Source organism: Lagenorhynchus albirostris, chromosome X (assembly GCF_949774975.1).
Source record: "Lagenorhynchus albirostris chromosome X, mLagAlb1.1, whole genome shotgun sequence".
NCBI lineage: Eukaryota > Metazoa > Chordata > Mammalia > Artiodactyla > Delphinidae > Lagenorhynchus > Lagenorhynchus albirostris.
The window spans coordinates 104,522,900-104,544,610 of NC_083116.1; the positions used below are offsets into that span (position 1 = coordinate 104,522,900).

The following is a 21,711-nucleotide window of genomic DNA, read 5'->3' on the forward strand; positions in this document are numbered from 1 at the left end:
ACACAATCTCTTGGGGATTGAGCATTTTATATTCTTCATAAAAAACACATACACACATATATATATACACCCACAAAATCATCTTTTTTTTATAGGCTAGTGCTCACAATATTTTAAATTTCTTCACACACCATGATCACTACACGATTCCCTGTAGAGTATACAGTTGTAAATGGAATTCAGAACTAAAAAGAGTGTGTGAATTCTATTGTATTTTTGAATTTAAAATTCTTCTGTGGTCTGGAGTTGTCCCAGTAGTAAATTTCACAGTAGTAGGCAAAGCTGGTCAAGGTCAACGTTCCTGCTGTGAATGACACTTGGTTAAAGCCCAAGGTGGTCAACATATTATTACCTTAGGAGGAAGGGAAACCAGTCTGTTCTGGTGAATGTCTTTAAGAAGGGAGAAAGGGGTGCTGCGGTTGAGAACCTTTGAGTTCAGATAAGGGCCTTAGCCCTGTCAATGTTAGTCAAGGTCAGTGGGATTTTTTTCTTTTTAATCCTACATCACAGCAAAATCTGAGCTGTATGCAGTGAAGGATAGCATTCAGCCAAGATTTCCTCAGGTATAAAAATTTAAATTTCAGTGTGAATACAAATTTGAAGAAAAATATATGGCTTGCGTATTTTTGCCTTTCAAGCATTAAAGTATACCAAAAAACTGTGGTTTGAAGTCAAGCCTTACTCCTTTACCACCTTTTTACTATGAAGTGTCTAATTAAACTTTAAACTGCTATGTCCTTCAAGATTTTGGAAAATCCTAGCATACTTTTCAGCTTCTACTTTTAGGTATTTTTTATGATCTATAGATTAGAACCAAAGAGTGTATCCTCTTATATCTAGACTTTTCAAGTAACAACCCATGAGTGAGGGTTGACTTCCAAGATTATATGTCTTTTCTTAGATAAAATAAATGATTTTAATTATATTTATTAAAATTTTAATTAACATTTTATATTGCTAAATCTATACATATATGCTCTGATGTTGGTTCACAATAGGTATTTCTTTAGCAGTTGCATTTTTCTTAAAAAGGAATTGCCTAACTAAAAGGTAACTAAGTTATTGGTGTCAGTTTTGTAGAGTCTTATGCTGCCAATTAGAGATTTAATAGATGATAGATAATAAGCTCTTCTTTTAAAATGCAAATACCATCTTCTGGATAATAAGGACCAATTGGTCTTTCATATCTTAGTATACATTACTTTTTAACACTATGGGTTAAAAGTGGCTTCAGTGAAGAGGGAAAGGGAAGAAGATGTAATTTTGTACTGTAGGAAATTTCTAGAAAGGGAAAGACTTTGGTGTGTGTGTTTCACCTCAGGAGGGCTTTTGGACAGTGTGAGGATATAAAAAGTGGAAAATAGGAACTGCAGGGCTTGATAAAAGGTGTATATAAGAAAAGGCAGGAATTCCACAAGGTTAAATTGTAATTGCTTTATAGTACAGCGAGTATACTGTGTGCCTTTAAAAATTGTCTCTCTTTTTATTTTTATAGCAAAAGTTAGTGATACTGGCTTTAGCTGCTTCCTACTAGCTCTGCTATCTGGGTCTATTTGCTATATGCAATAAATGCAATTATTTCGTTTGATTCTAGAATAGGATGTTCTAATTGAGAAATGCCAGATTATATACTGATTATAGATTTTCAGGGAACAGGAGTGTACTCATATATACTGAAACTATGTTGAAAAGTACGAGTGTTTGATTTTTATTACCATAAATCATATTAACATAAAAGAACTAAAACAAAAATGAGTACTCTTTTCAGAAACATCAATTAGTTTCAATTTTCTCTTTTACCCTTCCAATTTATGTCAATGTACTCTTACAGATTTAAGAAATACAGTGAAGGTAGAAATTGTGTTCTTTTCTTCTTAACTTGTGATTTCTGTGCACATTTACTGCATATTAGACCACTGGGTTGATGTATTGCCTTATTTTAATGTCCTCTCATTAAACATTGAAATTGTTTCTCATTTTTTTACTATCTTAGTTAATGAAGATCTTTATTCCTATAATGTACGTCTTTTCTTTTAAATATTTTACTGGGAGAAAATACTAAAATTAGATTACTGGGTCAATGGGAATAAGCGTTTGTATGTCACTTGATATATATTGCCAAATTGTCCTAATAGATGCTGCTCCCATCAGTAGTATATGAATGTGCTAGTTTGGCTACAGTCTATCCAGCTTTGGATTTTATTTTTTTAAACTTAATTGGTGTCAAATTGTAATACTCTTATTTTTTCATGTTTTGAAAGTTGATTTTTTTCCTTTTCTTTAAAAACTTTTTATTCTTTCTCTTGTTTGAATTGCTTGTTACTATTCCTTTGTCCATTTAACCCACTATATTGGATTTGATATAACTATGTTTGTAATTTAATAATACCGTAATGCTTGGAAGCGTCTTCCATGCACTTGAAGCAATGTTTAATAGAAACTTGGGGTTAATATACATCCAGATAAACCTATCATTGGTTTATTTCTTTCTTGATATATGATATTTCAAGTGATGCAATACATGGTTTGATAATACTCAATTGTTAAAGATAAAAAAAGAAGAAAACATACGTCATTTGGTTTAGCAAAATTCTTATATTTAAAATTTTATTCTGATTTTAAAGTAGGATATTTTTTAAGTATTATGAATAACCTGATCCTTTAAATAAGTTCATAACTAGAATAACAGCACTGGGTTTTTTTTGATGCCTAATATTTTCCGTATGCAGCTTTAGTTGAATGCCAGTAGATGGCACTAATTACATAAACAATTCAACAAGTTAATGACGAGGAAAAGAACTAACGTGATATTTTTTTCTGTTCCAATTTTGGTATATGTCACATACTCAACAATTATTTGAGAGCTTATTTTTATAGTTTGTTCTCTCCCATGATAAAAACAATTAAGCCAAGTTTGTTTCCGATTAATTGCTACTAAATTGAGATACCTGATACTGATTATTGCTCAAGAAGCTGGATTTGAAAAGTTTTGTCATGAAAAGTGCGTTAGCTTATACTATCATGTTTGAGTGAACTACACACGGTAGGTTAAAAGCAACCGTGTAGACCTGCTCTGACCCGAGGATTCAGAAGCTGTTTATGAAGCATTTTAAGAAAGTGCAACTAGAGATTTCAGAGAAAACTGACATTCGTTCTCTTTCCCATGTGTATCTGTAGCAGTTGGCCAAAGACCTCCGCCAGTGGCAGATAAATGTCGATGTGGCAAATGACTTGGCACTGAAACTTCTTCGGGATTATTCTGCAGATGATACCAGAAAAGTACACATGATAACAGAGAACATCAATGCCTCTTGGGCAAGCATTCATAAAAGGTATGAACTATATTATTTCTAAAACTATTTGCTGATTCTAATGATAGGGTAGTGACACTGGGTGGATAATGCAGATTTGTTTTCCCATCCTGCTAAACCAGGGCTTTGGGAGGATCCAAGATGACAAATGCCAACCAAACTCACAGTCTTGCCTAAGTCCACTTATTTTAAAGATGAGGGACCCGAAGTTGCCCACAGTCAGAAAGGTAGTGACATAACTAGGCAATTAGACAAAAACAAAAGATTGATTTGTAGCTAAAAGGGCCATTTATTAGTCTGCTTTGAGAACTCTATCCAAAGAAATATTGTTCTATTCCGTCATGCCACAAACTGCCCCATCTTTAGTCTGACAGGGAAGTCACTTTGGGCTTCATGATGGAGTTATAGCTGTCTCTGGTGCCGTCATTGTATCTCCCTCCACACACCCAATGGGAAAATTTGTGTAGTGTAACATGACTCATAACTTCATTTCCCATTATATATCTACGGAAATCAACAGCTCTTAGAGACACCATCTCCTCGAACTAAGTCCTGACTCCTTATTTTTCACTCTTAACCCCTTGTGCTGTTCTTTCATTAGCATTTATCCTAATTATAAACAAAATTATAAACAAATACATGAATTATGTAACTAATTGTTTAATGTTTGTCCTTCACATTAGTCTAACCTCCCTGAGGACAGAGGCTATCTTTCTTATTTGACACATCCTGAACCAGGTGACATAGTAGGGAGCTGGTAAATATTTGTGTTTTTTTAACTGAAATGTAGCTGATGTACAATATTATGTTAGTTTCAGGTATACTACATAGTTATTTGACATTTGCACTTATTATGAAATGATCACTATAATAAGTCTACTAACCATTTGTCCCCATACAAAGTTATTACAATGTTATTGACCGTATTCCTCATGCTGTATATTACATCCCCATTGCTTGTTTATTTTATAACTGGAGATTTGTACCTCTTAATCCCCTTCACCTATTTCTCCCTTTTACCCCCTCCTTCCATCTGGCAATCACCCATTTGTTCTCTGTCTATATGAGTCTGTTTTCATTTTGTTTTGTTTGTTTTGTTTTTTTAGATTCCACATACAAGTGACATCATACAGTATTTATCTTTCTCTGTCTGACTTATTCACTTAGCGTAATACCCTCTAGATCCCTCCATGTTGTCAGAAATGGCAAGATCCCAATTTTTTATACCTGAGTAGTATTCCATCACATCTTCTTTATCCATTCATCTATCGATGGACGCTTAGGTTGCTTCCATATCTTGGCTATTGTAAATAATGCTGCAGGGTAAATATTTGTTGAATGATGACTCTACATCATTTATAGTTACCTTGTTCATGCTATGGTAAGTCAAGGATTATTGGGTACTCATTTTTAGCTCTGTCAGAAAACAGAGGCAAAAATAGCACCTGTATGGTGGTAAGGAAGATCCCAGTGAAAAGTAGATGAGTTCCAGAAGATAACATGACTTACTGAAGTCAGGTAGGTGGCCTTTATTAAGAAAAAAAGGCCACCATTAAAGAAAACAAAAACAGGTTTTGAACTAAGCAGAAACTCTTAGGAGTAAGGAAGTATTAATACACGGAAATTGAGAGATCAAGTTAATCTTGAAACTGAGTTAAAGATTGAAGAGTATAAACTCCTGTGAAAGTGGATTTGAGCTGGTCATCCTGGAGGAATAGAGCAGCTCTAGCCCTAAATTCCAGACAGTGGGTGTTCAGATGGCCATGGAAGAGAGGATTCAACCTGAAGTTGGGGAGTTATATTTGGGGCCCTATCAATAGAACCCTGGTTGAATAGGGTTCTATAAAATAGGGTTCTATCAGTTTATAAACTGATAAAAAAAGTTCTCCAAGTTACTGCCTCCTCTTATTGGCAAGGTTTGTACTTTCTGCTCCAAATACAGATCTGCTGTTTGTTCAGTTAAATGAGGGCAGATTAGGCTCAGGGAGACTTATTCATATGTAATCGATTGGTATCAGAGAGTCAGTAGTTAAGATCTCACTGGGAAATACCTGCTTCTCAAAGAGAGGCCTCTATGGGTACGCAAGTTAAGATCAGAGATTAATTTGGTGAGTTTAGGGAATGTAAGCCAAGAAGGAGACATTTTACAAAACTAGGGCTTCAAGAGAGGTCTATCCCTTCTGTGCCACTCTTTCATGCTCCTTGAGTCTCCAAACAGCCCTCTCATTTCTTCTGATCATTTTCGTTAGGTCTTTGGATTCCTCAGAGAAGGGGCTTCCAGTTTATATTTTTTGACTTGGTCCCTAAAAAGCTACCACCTAAGGAAGGTATATAGTTATTTCTCCAATGGGTAAAGTAAAATAGAAAGTTAAAAGGCAAATTACATTTTTTGCTAGCCCATAGAGAACCTGTGATTTGCCAAGCTAATTTGATTCATGCCTCTAAAGTTCTTCCCTGTTTCTTTCTCACATATACTCTATGAAAATTCATCCACTTGTGTAGTTTCAGTCTGCTGATGACTCTCCATTTATACCATTTGCAGCTGAGCGTGATCGTTGAATTTCAGACCTGCATATCCTATTGATTTCTTTTCATTTTAATGTCCCTCGGGAACTTCAAATTTAATAGGCCCAAAGCTGAACTCATCTTTGTCCTCTTACAACCTCTTTCTCCAAATGCAACCTACTTCTCTTCCTATGATCCCTCTCCAGTGAACATTACCACAACCCATTCAGTTGTCCAAATTGGAAACTCATGCTTGACTCTTCCTTCTATTGAATACAATCCCAGTGGCCAAGCTATCACAAAGCTATTTACTACTTAAATAGCTTTCAAATCCAGTTATTTCTCTTCCTCCCTACTCTTCAACTATCATGTCTTGCTTAAATGACTACATCTTCCTGCTTCTTACCCATTCTCTACATAGAACGCAGGATGATTTTTCTAAATACAGTATATTCATATAGCTCCCCCTCCCCCTACCCAGTTTTAAAGGCTTTGGTGGCTTATCCGTTATTATTTGAAGACAGTCCACACTCCTTTCAATGACTTCAAGATCTTGCACGTTATGGCCTTTCTTTAAAACTCCAGCCTAAGTTTCTGCTCTCCCTCAATCTCCCCTCCCCATAATTAAGTAACATTGAGCTATTTTCATTTCCTCATAGTTATGTTCTGTCTTCTCTATTATGTGCTGACGTGATAGATGTATTATTCCTTCCTTTTTGCATGGTTAAGTTCTATTCATTATCCAGGTCTCAGTGTAAATGCCATTTCCTCCAGGAAGCCTTCTCTGATTACCAACCCCAAAGCCTACACCCTGTTATAGTGCTTATCTCACTACACTGTATGTACGTGTCTGTTGGTCTTTGTCTCTTATGAGAATGTTTGCTCTGTATACACATTGGGGTATACACATTGGCTGCTTGTTCACCATATGACTTAGCACTTAGCTTGGCACATAGTATCTACCCCCAAAACATGTTTAATAGGTAAATGAACAAACAAAAAATAACTAGCTACAAGTGTTCTGGAGTGCCAGTAACTCAACACAGAAGAAAAATTGAAAGGATTGCTTTCAGTTTCAAGTAACAGAAAGCCCAAGTTCAATAGCTTACCTAATGGAGGTCTGTTCCTGTCACTTTATGAGAAGTTCAGAGCCAGGCAGGTCGTGACATGGGCTCCATAGCGCAGCAATGTCAGCCCTGAAGTCTACTTGTTCTTGGCATTTCCCTCAGAACATAAGCATTCCAGCAGGAAGAAGCAGCAGCAGAAGGGGAAGTGCTGGTGTCAGGAAAACAGTGGCTTTCTCAGGAACCTTCGGGTCAGAACTACGCCACAAAACCACCTCTAGTATCTAGGAATTTGGGTTGAGCCAGCCAATAGAGAATGTCTGCCACAAAGGGTATGGAAAGAAGAAACTGATAAAGCGTCATGCTGTAGCTGGACAGCGTGAAGTTCCCTGGAGAGACAGCCAGTCAAATCTGAGTGAATACGGTCTAGTCATGTAGGTTGTATATTCATGCACAGTATACTCTCACGTAGGGTAGTCATAAAAGTGGGCCATTTGGGCTTGGTGGTGGTTCTGGTCAGTGTGAAAGGGCATGAGGAGAGCTGGGTTCTCTATTGGCTAATGATACCTTTACATGGGAAGTTCACATTCGGTGTGTGCTGTGTGTGTCACCCGCACAGATTAAACCGTATTTTACTTGGCTGCATCTTCTCTTATTTTATATTCTTATAGATCTTATGCTAAATAGATAAAGAACAAGAAAACTCTTTATGTGATCTTCTGCATTTTGATGTTTTTATCCAGTGTCTCGTCCAGCTAAACCCAGAAGTGAAGTAACATCATCATCCTCCTCTAGATTTGTGCTGTTCAGTAGGGTAGCCACTAGCCATAGATGGCCATTTAAATTTAAAATTCATTTCTTCCGGCTCCTCAGCCACCTTTCAGATGCTCAAGAGCCACAGGTAACGAGTGGCTTCCCCATTGGACAGTCCAGAATTGAACATTTCCGTCATCACAGAAAATTTTATTGATCCCCTAAGCAGTTTAGCATACATTTATAACAATTACATACTCTATTACTTCAGGACGAGATTTTGCCAAATTTTGTAAATAAAAAGTATTTTCTTTACAAAGTGGTTCACATTATTCTATTTCCTTGTTTCTACCCTATTTTTTCTATTTATCCATCTTCTAGAGTTGCCATTTAAAGTGTCTAAAAGTACAGCTATCACAGAATATAAACACTTACTGTTAATCCTAATAAACATAATTTTAAAGGAGAAATTATTAATATTGATATTTGGGTTTGGGGAATAAAAGTATCTCATGTCTTTGAAATATATCTATAACCAAGACTTTTTAGGTAGGGGAGACTGTTGAAAGCATTCTGATTACATCATTTCTCATGGTTCAGGTTTTACCACTGAGCACTGATATATTGCCTGCACTGAAACTTTCAATCATATAGATAAATATATGCAAAAATTTTGTGCATTTGGAAGCCTGTGTAAAGCAATAAAATCTTTACTTCAGTTTTAAAATTTTGAATGTTAAACAAGATATAAGAAGTGTAACTTGGAAGAACTTTACTTTGATATCATATACTGGCAGGCTGTAGTTTCAAGACATAATCAAAAACGAAAGTGAGCTAATTTTGTTTTGTAGTTTAGTGTTCAATTTAAGATTATTAATAGGTCAGAGGAATCTTCAAATTCTATACTGGCTTTTGTTGGACCTTTAATTACCATTTTATATAGATAAATATAAATAGCTACGTGCACCTAAAAGGACTTGCTCTACCATTCATGAATAAAAGCAAAAACTGCTTCTCAAGTAAACTCTGTAGTTTAGCAGTTCATATCAGAACATAGATCATCATTGTGACCTATGTAGGAAAATATTTTGTTTTCCTGATCGTATGACTTATAGAGTCCATGTTAACATATAAAGCCAGAAATGTGGGCTTCTGCAAGTTCATTTCTTTCCCTTCAATCTCTGTGAATAGATATGAATTGGTGAATAAGATAGTATTAGATATGATATTACATATTATTGTGAGAAGCCTCTAAGGATTAGATCTCAAGGACTGCCATCTGGCTGATGACTTTATGATGACACTGTCATGAGATTTCATTTCCTTATTTCTATTCCAGGGCCACTCTTTAAACAAGAAATGTGCATTAACTCTGAATTGTCTGTCTGTAGCTATAGGAGGGCTTCTCCAACTACTCATCAGCAAGGAGCAAACTCATCAAGTAGAGGGGCTGATCCTAGTATCAGAGGGTTCATCATGGATAGAAGTTCCTCACAAAAGCTCCCAGATGCCTGAACAATCTAAGTTCTAAGAAAGACTTAGCATGTATGTGTATACATGTATGTATGTGTATATGCATATGCATGGACATGCATGCAAATACACTATCCTTAAAATAATATCTCAGTATTCTCCTGTCCGCTCTAATAATATGTTTCAAATTTTAATAATTAAAATTAATAGTTGAGAAATTGAACAGTTATCACTTGTGTTCTCCATCTTTGGCAGCCATGAAGCCCTTGTAAATCACTCCTTGCTTCTGTATTCCTAGGTCCTTTCTCTTTTTCACTTTAAAAAAAGAAGAAAAGGGAGAGAAATTATTGAGCCCTATTTTGTGTGCAGCAAAGAGCTACTCTAGCTGAACACTGGATCTCTTTCACATTAGCCAACGTATTTTTTTAGTAACTGTTCTGCTTCCTTTCTCTGGGATTTTCAATTTCTTCTTTCTCCTTGCTCCTCCCCTTCAGCCAACCATCATGCTCAAGTTCCCTCGTCCTAGAAGAACATTTTTAGGATACCAACTTTTCTATCCAGCTATCCTTGTTTCCCCTTACCATCAAATTTTTTTTAAGTAGTAATTGACATTCTTGTTTCCTCTCCAGCTTCTGGTTATGCTTGGACCCACTTCAGTCTGGCTTCCCCAGTACCTCCACTTTCCTGAAAAAAGGACTCATTAAGATTGTCAATAACTTTTATAATAACGAATGGCCCTATTTTATTTATCCATCTACTTGACATCTTTTTGACCTTGGTCCTGTTTATCAACTCTACTGGTTGAAACTTTCCCTTCTTTGATTTCCAAACGATATTATTTTGCAATTCTCCAATTTCTCTAGTAATACAATAAGTGTGAAGTGCTTGACACAATGCCTGGCACATAGTAAGAGCTCAGTAAATGTCATCTGTCATAAACATTTTAAGAATTCATTCACTTGGTGAATATTTTGGTGCTAGGTATGTGCTAGTTAGGCTCAGTTCTTGGTACTAGGTATACAGCAGACAAAATCCCTACCCTCATGAAGCTCACTTACATTCTGGCAAGGAGAAGGTGAGAAACAGACATTAACAAATAAAATAGTTAAATGTATGGTACATAAGATTGTGATAAGTGAAATGTGGAAACATAAAGAGGGAAAGCAGTTGAGAATGTGTAAGTGTGTGAGTGAGCGAGTGGTGGAAGAGAAGTGCTATTACTTAAATATGGTGCTTAAGAACGATCTCACTGGGGACTTCCCTGGTGGCCCAGTGGCTAAGACTCCACACTACCAATGCAGGGGGCCCGGATTCCATCCCTGGTCAGGGAACTAGATCCCACATGCCGCAACTAAAGATCCTGTGTGCCGCAACTAAGACCCGGCGCAGCCAAATAAATAAATACTTAAAAAAAAGAAAGATCTCACTGAAAGAGTGAGTTTTAACCAAAACTTAAAGGACCTAAGGATGTGAGCCCTGTGGATAATTGGAAGAAAAACAGTCCAGGAGGGTTCTAATAACTGGAAATGCCGTGAGGCTGCAGTGTGCCCTGCATGTTGGAGGAACCTTAAGGAGACCAGTATGATAGGAATGGGTCAAGCAAGCAAGAGCCTAGTAGACAAGGAGTTCAGGGAGGTAAGAGGAATCTGATTACATTGGACCTTATAGGCCCCTCCAAGGACTTTTGCTTTTACTCTGAATGAGATGGGAGTCATTGGAGGGTTTTGAGCAGAGGAGTGGCATCTTTAAGCTTATCTGGCCCCTCTGCAATAATAGACTGAAGGAAATCAGTGAAACCATTAGAAGACTGTTATCATAAGTCAGTCGGGAGACAACTGTGATTTGGACCAAAATAGGAGAGGTGAATGTGGTAAGAAATGTTTGACTTCTACTGGACTTCCCTGGTGGTGCGGTGGTTAAGAATCCACCTGCCAATGCAGGAGACACGGGTTCGAGCCCTGGTCTGGGAAGATCCCACATGCCGTGGAGCAACTAAGTCCGTGCGCCACAACTACTGAGCCTGCGCTCTAGAGCCTGCGAGCCACAACTGCTGAAGCCCGTGCGCCTAGACCCCATGCTGGGCAACAAGAGAAGCCACCGCAATGAGAAGCCCACGCACCGCAATGAAGAGTAGCCCCCCACTCGCCGCAACTAGAGAAAGCCCGCATGCAACGCAGACCCAACGCAGCCAAAAATAAAAGAAAGAAAGGGAGGGAGGGAGGAAATGATTGACTTCTACTATATTTTGAGGACAGAGCCCAAAAGGTTTTGTAATGGATTAGATTTAGGTATGGAAGAGAGGCATCAAGAAGACTACAGAGTTTTTAGCCTGAGCAACTGGAAGATGGGGGTACCCATTTACTGAGATGGAGAAAGCTCCAAAAGCAACATGTTTTAGGAAGAAGATATGGACACGCCACTTTTGAAATGTCTATTATGCATCCAGGTGGAGATGTGGAGTAGATAGCGGCTATAAAATCTTAAGTTCTGGCCAATGGTTGGGACTCAAGATACAAATTTGAGAGTTGTAACAATAATCAATATAGGCTCTGTTTGCTGTATACAACCTTTAAATCTTGGTATTCCCATTCTTAATTCTCTCTTATTTCTGTATACACATTTCAAGTACTTTTGTCTGTCAACTTCAACTACCGTTAAGAGTCTTCAGTTTTTATTTCCATCTCACATCTTTCTCCTCATCTCTAGAACTATACTTCCAGCCACCTACCATACATCTCTATCTGCACCATCTACAGGCTCCAAAATGTCCAAAGTACAAGGCATTATCTGCCCCTAAGACAATGCTATATTTCCTATGTTTTCAGGGAAAATTAATTGCTTAACTTAATTTTCTCTAGAGCTGGAAACTTAAGAATTACCTTCTACCTCTTCCTCCCTCTCTCTTCTCTGCTAATACATGTATTAAACTGACTTCTAAATTCTGTGACTTCTACTTCAAAAATTTCTCTAGAAGCTGTTGCCTTTTCTTCATCTCTATTCTTCATCTTCACCTCATCCTAAATCGTCTCCATATTTTGCCTGGTAGATTGTGACCACCTTTTTCCGTGCTCCTAACCATTGAGTCTCTACACTCACTTGGCATTCACACTGACCCAGAGTTATTTCCCTTAAAACTAATCTTCTGGTTTTCCTTTGCTCCCAGCACTCTTTTGTTTTCCTCTTGAGACCTGACAGATGATATGTTCATATGTAATATATTGCCAAAAGCATACCCCAATTTTTCTGACAATAAAAACAAACAAACTTGATTTATTTTCAGGAAAGAAAAGCAAATAATATCACAATTTGTGCTTGGTTGTCAGTTTGTTTATTTAGCAGAGGGACAGGCATGTGAACTTCATAAAAGGGTCTTATGCTCTAGCCACAAATGCTGTCCTTTCTCAAAACATTTTTGAAACTCCTTTTCTGGAACTACCTAGGGACTGTTTCATGACCTTCAGAAGATTGTTGTATTATTTTGTAGCCACACCTTGTGTTTGCTGAATAATTGTATTCAATAATCATTTGTGTATTGAATGAAGCAGTTCATCAGATGTTGGGCACTAAATGGCTTTGGATTATTTCCAGAAACTTAAAAGATGAAGATTTGCTGCTGCCCTTGAAGCTATGTAAAGAATGTGATATGATGCTAACAGGACGTTTGTTTAAAATATTGATACAACCTCTTATTAAGTCAGAGACTGCTTATGATATATTTGTAGCATGTTATAGTCATAAATATTAACGCTACAAATGACCCTAAAGCCACCAGCTCAAAATTCTCAATTTACAGTAACCCTATTTTTAATCCCTCTCATGCAAAATATACCTTCTAGTCCATCTTAAGGACTAAAGGGGATTTGGTACATTGAAAAATTCAATCGGTTAGCAACTCTTTTAGGTACACTTCTTTTGGCAGTATGAGGACGTTTCTCTAGGCTCTTCAAGACGGTTGTATATATAGTTATAAGGCACTCTCGTTTTTATACTGCCGAGACCCAATCTTCCCAACTGATTATGAAGCATAAGAATTCTCGCCATCTTACAGTAGGATAACGTAATACCTGTTATGCGAAATCCTGGGGCTCTGGGCCAGGGAGTGTCATGATCCATACGGATCTAAAAGTTTCGTGGTGGCAACTGCCTGCTTCACTTTATGTCTTTTCCTTCAAAGCAGTTAGAATGTTTCTAGCTTGCAGGGATTGCATACAAAGGGAGACATTTGGAATCATTGGTGATTTACTGGTGTGGAAAATTACGTGGTGGTGCAACCCAGTAGCCATTTTCATTTTAACCCAGTCCTGCAGTCCTAAACCGGGCCCTACTAGCACCCCAAAATATATGCTTACAAATGCCTCTGCATACCCTTTACCAATGAAAAGACTCTAAAACTGAAAAAAAATTATAATTGTTTCCTAAACAAAAGTTATAGGACACGAACAGACCTTTCTTTTTTCATTCATTAATTTAATATTAGGGTATCTAAAATTAAAACAAATGGGAGAAAGTTTCCCTTGCTTCGTTTAATTGAAGCATTAATGTTATCAATGGCATCCATTATATTACTTTCAATTATATATGCATTTTTCATTGTCTTCCCATCACTATCATTCTCAGAATCTTTAAAATATTCAATAAAATATATAAATGAGCTGGAGTTTATTTTTAGGAAGTTGAGTTATTTTGAAAAATGGATATAGTCATCATTTGATTTGTAACTTTATCTCTCCAATTCTAACAGTCATCTGATGTGGAGATCTTTTGGCCTCATTCAGTTTATAATAGGGATTCATTTTCTTTCTGTAAACCGTTCATTCAGATGCATTTCTGGTATTAAAAAATATACAAAACAGGTATTAGTGAATTTTGTGGAATTTTCTTTTCAGTTCTTTTCAGTTTCCTCCCCCAAAGGGGGGTCATTGAAGCAGTTCTAGGTGCTGTTTAACAGCACCTCTTTCTTAGACCCCTTTGACCACTTGGGAAGCGTGATACTATTCCTAGCTAATTGAGGCAAAGAGCCTGGCTCAGGTTCTTTGTCTTACGTGGAGCATTTTCAGATTCTTGAGGCCAGTAGATTCTGAACTCCTGGCAGCCACTACCTACTTCCCAGAGTCCAACAGCTTCATGTCTTCAACCCTGCATACTACTTTGTGTTTCTGTGTCATTTCTGACCCACAGAGCTATCTGTCTTGTTTCTGAGCCCAGATTGTGCCTTTCTGGTTTTGTGTTTTTATATTTTACCTACCATTGTTCTGTGTTTGGAAGTTTCTTCTGTATTTTGAAGTAATTTTCCCCTAATGTAAAGTGATACTTACTTTAGAAAATTTTAAAAATTGAGAAATAATCAACCTTAACATTTTTTTAGCACTTTCTTTCCTATTTTTGTAAATGTATTTTGCCTGTATCTATTTTTAAAGATTTTTTTTGATGACCATTTTTATAAGTCTTTATTGAATTTTCTACAATATTGCTTCTGTTTTATGTTTTGGGTTCTTTTTTTTTGGCCATGAGGGATGTGGGATCTTAGCTCCCTGACCAGGGATCAAACCTGCAGCCCCTGCATTGGAAGGCAAAGTCTTAGCCACTGGACCACCAGGGAAGTCCCTGCTAATATTTATTTAACTTACTCCCAATTTAGTAACAATCGAAAGCATTTCCAGATTGGATTTTTTTTTCCTTTTAAAAATCCTTGGGCTTCCCTGGTGGTGCAGTGGTTGGGAGTCCGCCTGCCGACGCAGGGGACACGGGTTCGTGCCCCGGTCTGGGAAGATCCCGCATGCTGCGGAGCGGCTGGGCCCGTGAGCCATGGCCACTCAGCCTGCGCGTCCGGAGCCTGTGCTCCGCAACGGGAGAGGCCACAGCAGTGAGGGGCCCGCGTACCGCAAAAAAAAAAAAAAAAAAAAAAAATCCTTACTACATTTTTATTAGGAAGGTAACGCTCAGGTATTATCTTTTAAAGAGAAAAAATGGATGGGAAATACTTTGTTGAGGTACATGGTGACTTATTCAATCATCAGAAAGAAAAGCAGTACCCATGTGTCTCCAGCCAATGTTTTATGCACTGGCCATTCTGCCTATAGCATCAGTATTCATCCAAAGAGATGGAAACTCTTCAAATTTGCGAGAAATCAAATTCCACATTCAAATCAGTGTTTGTGGGTTTTAAATATCTTCTAATATTCAGCTTCTCAGTTAGCTTCCTCAGATCCCTAATATGATACTCATTACATCATTCTGTGGCCAGTCAGTGTCTTCATGCCATAGAGCCTTTAAAGCAAGTCAAACAGACCTAATCCAAGCCCTTTTGGAGATTTTAACCTGCATTTCATAGATTCATGGCTACTCATACAATTCCCGAGGAGTTGTGTTTTTCTTTTACATTGCAAGTATTTTAAATCTACGTAGTGAAATTGAATTAGCTATTAAACATCAACTTTATGACAACCTCTTTTTAAAAATATTTAAATGAAACAAACCCTCCACAAAAATGACCAAACACAAATTGCGTCCTGAGACAAATTAAGTGAGTAACAATCATGAATTCATAATGATTGTTTATGATTTTTATGTTTTTTTGATAGTGAGATATGATTTATTGATGTTTATTTTAATATGTAAGTCATACCTAAGTTGCCTATCAAAAACAGGCAGGCTAAAATGGCATTATTCTTTTTAGCTGTGAGTATAGCTGTTGACCTCTACTTAGACAGAGCTGGTGTTTCAAACCCAAATCTGTGTCCCTGAGGCCTGTGCTCCCTTCATTGCTTTTTAATGGATACATATTAACTTGGAAGGAGGTTCTGGCAGCTTTTCACAGTAATCTAATCTCAGCTCTGTCCTCTTCAATATTTCCATCAGTGACTTGGATGAAGACGTAGATAGCATTCTTATCAAATTTGCCAGTGACACAAAGCAGAGAGAAATAGCAAATACTGTAGACAAGAGTACCAGGAGCCAAAAAGATTTCAACAACTTGGGGTGGTAGGCTGCATATTGAAAGATGAAATGTAAATATAAGGCAATACACTTGGTTCAAAAGAAAAGTAAAATAAAAGACACAATGCAACCGACTTAGACTGGGCTCCCTGGAAACAGGGAGAAGAAGATTCCCTGAGATGGGGAGTTGTGTGCAGAAGGTTTGCTGAAGAGTGTTTCCATGAGATACATGTGTAAGGACGTGACAGAGGTAAGATTGGGCAGAGAGAGGAGCTACCCTGCAGTGAACCTGAGGCCTGGGCAGCTTCTAAGGGGAGATCTGGAATTTGTAGGTCCCCTCAGAGACGTCCTGAATTGAGGCAAGGGGGCTGGGCCTTTGTATTCCAGTATCAGCTGGTTATTGGTTCTGGGTCACCCTGTGGGAGAGGGCAACCTTGGATAAAACAGTTACCTACAGCTGAGGCCAATTTCCAGTGAGCGAGGCAGCTGTGAGCTGTTAGCAGCCAATATTCCCACCAGCTAGGGCATGGGTCTTGGCAGAGCACCAAAGTATATACTACCCAAGTGTTACCCAAAGTGTGGTCCTTGGACTAGAAGCATTAGCATCACCTGTGAGCTGGCTAGAAATGAAAATGTGTGGGTCCTACCCCAGCCTACTAAATCAGAATCTCTGGGGATGTGGCCCAGAAAACTCTTAACAAGCTTTCCAGTCTCTAGCTCATTTCTATGCATATTACAGTTTGAGAACCACTGCACTATGCCAACCAAAAACATTCAGAATGGGGAGATAACGGGTTTTAGTGACAGTAATCAATCTCTCTCTCTCTCTCTCTCTCTCTCTCTCTCTCTCTCTCACACACACACACACACACACACACACACACACACACACTGTGCAATAGAGCAGTGGAAAAGGAAAACTAAGGAGATATTAGGCTGGATAAATTCAAGCACGTCACGTAGTCCTAAGAATTTATATTTCAGCTTAGCAGAGAGGGGTTTTGTGATCAAGCTGTCCAAAGGTGGAACAGGCTTGCCTTGTAGAGTTGTAGAAGTATTCAAGAACAGGCTGGGTAATGTCTCGGTGTAATAATTTCAAGCATCAGGTGGACACGTGACTTTAGCATCCTGATTATCCCCCTCCTATACTTTTCTTCTATTTTTTTTCCCAAATGGGTCTCTGCCAAAACTAGTTAACTCAAGAAGGGGTACATGGTGAAAAAAAAAAGTTTAGGCATGATCAGGTTAAGTCAAAGTAAACAAATTTCTGTAGAATTAATCAGACTTTTATTACAGTGTATGCATTGTGAATACACAATATGTGTTTGGGAATGTGTGAGGAAAAGGATAGTCTATATAGTGTGCATACGTTTAATAACTTTGACCGTGGAACTGATTTCTCTAGAAGAATCTTACGGGCCACTATAGTAACTGGTACACTACTCAGTCCTCAGTAAGCATTTGTAAGAGAGATGGCATAGCATCCAGCCTAGGCTGCTGCATGAAGATCATTTCACTGAATGTTACCTAAGTAGTATTCTCAAGTGCCATTAGCTCAACTCTTCACTTGGGCATAAATTTATAAATTTGCATACTAATCAAGGGAAGTTGTGTTATTCTGCCTTCGACTCTACTCAGACGTAGGCGTTTTCTATTATTCCCTTCAAACTATTATTTTAACCTCATATTCTATTAGAAGTTTAGGAACATTTTCATGGATGGATGGATGGTTAGATAGATAGATATAGATAGGTGGATAGATAAATAAGGGAGAGGGATTGGAGAGAGAGAGAAAGAAAGTAGAGGAGGAAAAGGAGAAGGAAGACAACTATGAAAACGACAATGACAATGATGACAGAGAAGGAGAGAGATCAATTCTCTGGCGCAGCATATTTGACTTATCTTTGTTTTCCTGAGACTTTCCACAGTGAGAATGGAGGGTAAATCCTTTAGAAATCACAGAAATAATCTTGGATCCCTTTAGTAAAAGAAGTGTCTATTTTAGCAAATAGCAATAAATACGAGTCTATTATAATTGCTGGGATCTGCTAATACATATTTTTTTCCCCTGAAACAAACTCCATTAACCCTCCTTGATACTCTATCCTCATCAGCGTGTTAATAACATGGGACTAACTCTTACAGGTTTTTTTTCCCATACAAAACATATAATCTACAACCTGCTAATGATTGCATTTAGCCTAATTGTTAGGTTGCTGCTGGTGACAGAAAAATTTACCCTGGCAGATAGGCGCTTCTAGAAGCCCAGCCAAGCACTTGGTGTGGTGAATCACCCTCCGTATACTTCTCACTTGGCAACCGTTCCTGATGGATAGACCAATCTGCTCTGAGGAGAGGCCAGGGCTGCTCAGTAGAGTCTGGAGAACCTGAGTTGAAACACGGTTCTAGCAGGATTTTGCGGACTCCTTCTTGACTGCAAGCCCCTAAGTAAAAGGGCAGGATGGCTTACTCGGGCTGAGTTCTGCTCTCTCTTGTCAAACAACAACCAGGGAGACAGACATCTTTACAATTTGCTAGTCCACATTTCAAATGAATTTAACATTTTACATGTCTGAGTTAACTGAATGTGTTGCCAGTTTCATTATCAAAATATTTATAAGTCAGGAAAGGATACTGAGACACAGGGAGTCTGTGACTTTCCCAAGCTCAAAACCCCAGCTTTGTGACAATTCTGACACAGAAATTCCTGTATTTGAAGAAAAAGAGGGAAGACTTCTTTTTCTTTTCCTTATGTTTACACTGAAGTATCATTTATGTGATCTTGGGTTCTCTGATTCTTTGAGAATTTTCTCACGTTGGGTGACTTGTTACTTTTCAATACTTCAGAGAGTTCTAATGCATACGTACATACATGTAAATAGTTCTATTAACTCTTTTCTGCTTTTGCCAGCATCATTGTGACGGGCTGCAAGAGGGCATCTAAGCAAACATGTGCCATTCTTCTTGGAAAAGCAAGTGTCTCTCCATTTTCTTCATCTCTATTCCAACCTTTTGCCAAATTTTGCTTTTGAAATGGGTTATCTGGTAGAGCCTAATGATTCTAACTTTAAAAGAAAAAGACTCAAATAGTTACATGTGTACTAGTGTCATTATTATATAATGAAAGTATCTAAGGTGAAAAGACTGATATGAACATATAGTTTTCATTTTCTAATTAGTTGCTTTGGTAAAAATTAAGCGCTCACTCTTTTCCAGGTACTGCAATGGGTGTTGAGGACGCTGAACAAAATTCCCCTTGTATTTATGTTTATGAATACATATGCTAGGAGAGTATAATAATAATATCTTTTTCTCAAAGAAGAGATATAACATTCTATTAATATTAACTTTTATTCCTTCTAACATATATAGGAAGAATTGTCAATACAGTTATAATTTAAAGAGGGAATCTATAGAATTCTAAATTTACTTGCACTGGGTTAATAACCAAGACTTTTAAAATGTATCCTTAATACTATTATTGTATCATTTGAGTACATATTCCACAAAACATATATGCAGTATTTTTAGTTCTAGCACCAAGGCTATGCCAATACTTTTATCACATCATTTTTTATGGAGATTAAAATAATTATGTCACACATTGCAAGTTTTCAGAGCTACTTTAAAATATGCTCCAGGCAAGACATGATCAGGTGGGGAAAATTATGATATTCATATTTTCAAATGAAAAATCATACACGTATGTGCCTATCAAAAACACTCCAATTTTACAGTGTATATGATGAGCTACACCTTTACCTCTAGAGACTGTCATTTTTCCTCTAAGAACTCAAACTACTTAATGATAAGCTAATTATTAAATTAGTCCTAGAATGTAGTTACATAATGGTACAAATGTTGTAACTAAGAAAGGGAAAAAGAAAGAAACAGTTTATCCACAAATTGTTTGTTTCTACTGACAACATTTATTGAAGAAGGAAGGTGCACTAGTGACGCACACAGTGGTCTCTAAGATGGGTGGGGAGTAGCAGTAAAGTCGCGGTGTGTTCTGTCATTCCAGCAGGGAAATGGAAGAGCTGAGCTCAACTTTAGAAAGTTGCTTGGGGAGCCAGTGATTTCTAAGTAACCACTGTAAAATTTTTGAAATTCACTTCAACAATTTCATTGACACCAAGTGAACAGATAGATGAAACTCAGCAGCGTGGTCATTCTGAATGGCATTCATCTTTCCTAGATGTGCTACCTCATTCATTGTCAATCCTGTAAACCGGCCTCTCCCCTTGCACGGATTTTGATATGGCAACTTTTTTTTTTAATGTTAATACCTCTGTCATCTTTTTTTTTTAATTTATTTATTTAATTAATTTATTTTCGGCTGTGTTGGGTCTTCGTTGCAGTGCACGGGCTTCTCATTGCGGTGGCTTCCCTTGTTGCAGAGCCCAGGCTCTAAGCCCGAGGGCTTCAGTAGCTGTGGCTCACGGGCTCTAAAGCGCAGGCTCAGTAGTTGTGGTGCATGGGCTTAGTTGCCCCGCGGCATGTGGGATCTTCCCGGACCAGGGATGGAACCCATGTCCTCTGCATTGGTAGGCGGATTCTTAACCACTGCACCACCATGGAAGCCCCCGATATGGTAACTTTTACTTCTTTGCGGTCACAGGACTCATCGAGCAAAATAAGAATTGGATAAAAAAAATTTAACTCCCATTCTGTGGCGAGCAAAAGCAATTCATAACCACACTTACCTGACTGAACCTGAATAGGAAAGTGACCAAATTGTTGAGTAATCTACTTGTGTGGAGTTTTAAAGTGTCGTGCCATTATCAGTATTGTCACTAGCATATACCTTGAAACCAGCTATAGCAAATCAGTTGATTAATCACTAAGAGGCTTATTTAAATGACAAAATATAAAGAGCATTTTTTTTAATTTTGAGAAATCTTGCCAGTACTAGAATGAGCCAGATGCTTTACAGCATGGTATCCATAATTTAAGAAGTAGTCACTCAAAGGATTTCTAATTCCATTTCTTTATGATTCGGGTTGCTAGAATTTGGAAAAACACTCTGAGGTAATGACAGAGTAAAATTAAATATGTGGATTTCATTGCTAAGGCTTATTTCTGATTATTTTTGCCAAACTTTGCTGTGTATATATTAACCTCGTGATACTCATAGCAGCAGGTGGTGGTGTTTTTAAAAATGTGAATGTATAGTTTTTTCTGGATAATTTTAAAGAATGTTGGTTTACATGAGGATTTTTTTTTCTAAAGGTCTAAAACAAACTCTTCAAAGATTTAATTACTCTAACAACAGAAAATGTGAACTTTGTTTTCCAAAGGAGAACAGAGCCTATGGAAATGTTGCTTACAGTAATCAGATTGTTGGCTAATCTTAGAGGAGAAAGACATCAATTAATTCACTGAGAAGCATTAGCACTATCTTTTCTCAATAATTCACATCATAAAAATTTGGGGGAAAATTAATTTAGATGATGTTATATACAGCATACATATAATAAATGAATATATATAATAGATGAACATTCATTTATTCAGCCTTGTCTTATTTCCTACATGATGATTAAAACTTGCATCAAAAACTACTCTTTAAAAATCCATCCTAATTCCCACATAAATATAGCTGTACTATAAAAAAAAAATTTCTTCTTTAGGGATATCCATAAAATTAAGGATATTCATAACGTGGT

The 21,711-nt window shown here is 37.4% G+C and overlaps 1 protein-coding gene across 1 annotated transcript in view; it reads left to right on the plus strand.

Annotated features, from left to right (window-relative positions):
* The window catches only part of DMD (dystrophin), a 2,123,521-nt gene that overhangs the window by 1,576,476 nt on the left and 525,334 nt on the right, over window positions 1–21,711 (plus strand). The window contains exon 54 of the mRNA XM_060138437.1: window positions 3,178–3,332. Within this exon, the coding sequence (XP_059994420.1) occupies window positions 3,178–3,332 (155 nt within the window). The remainder of the gene's footprint in view (window positions 1–3,177; window positions 3,333–21,711) is intronic.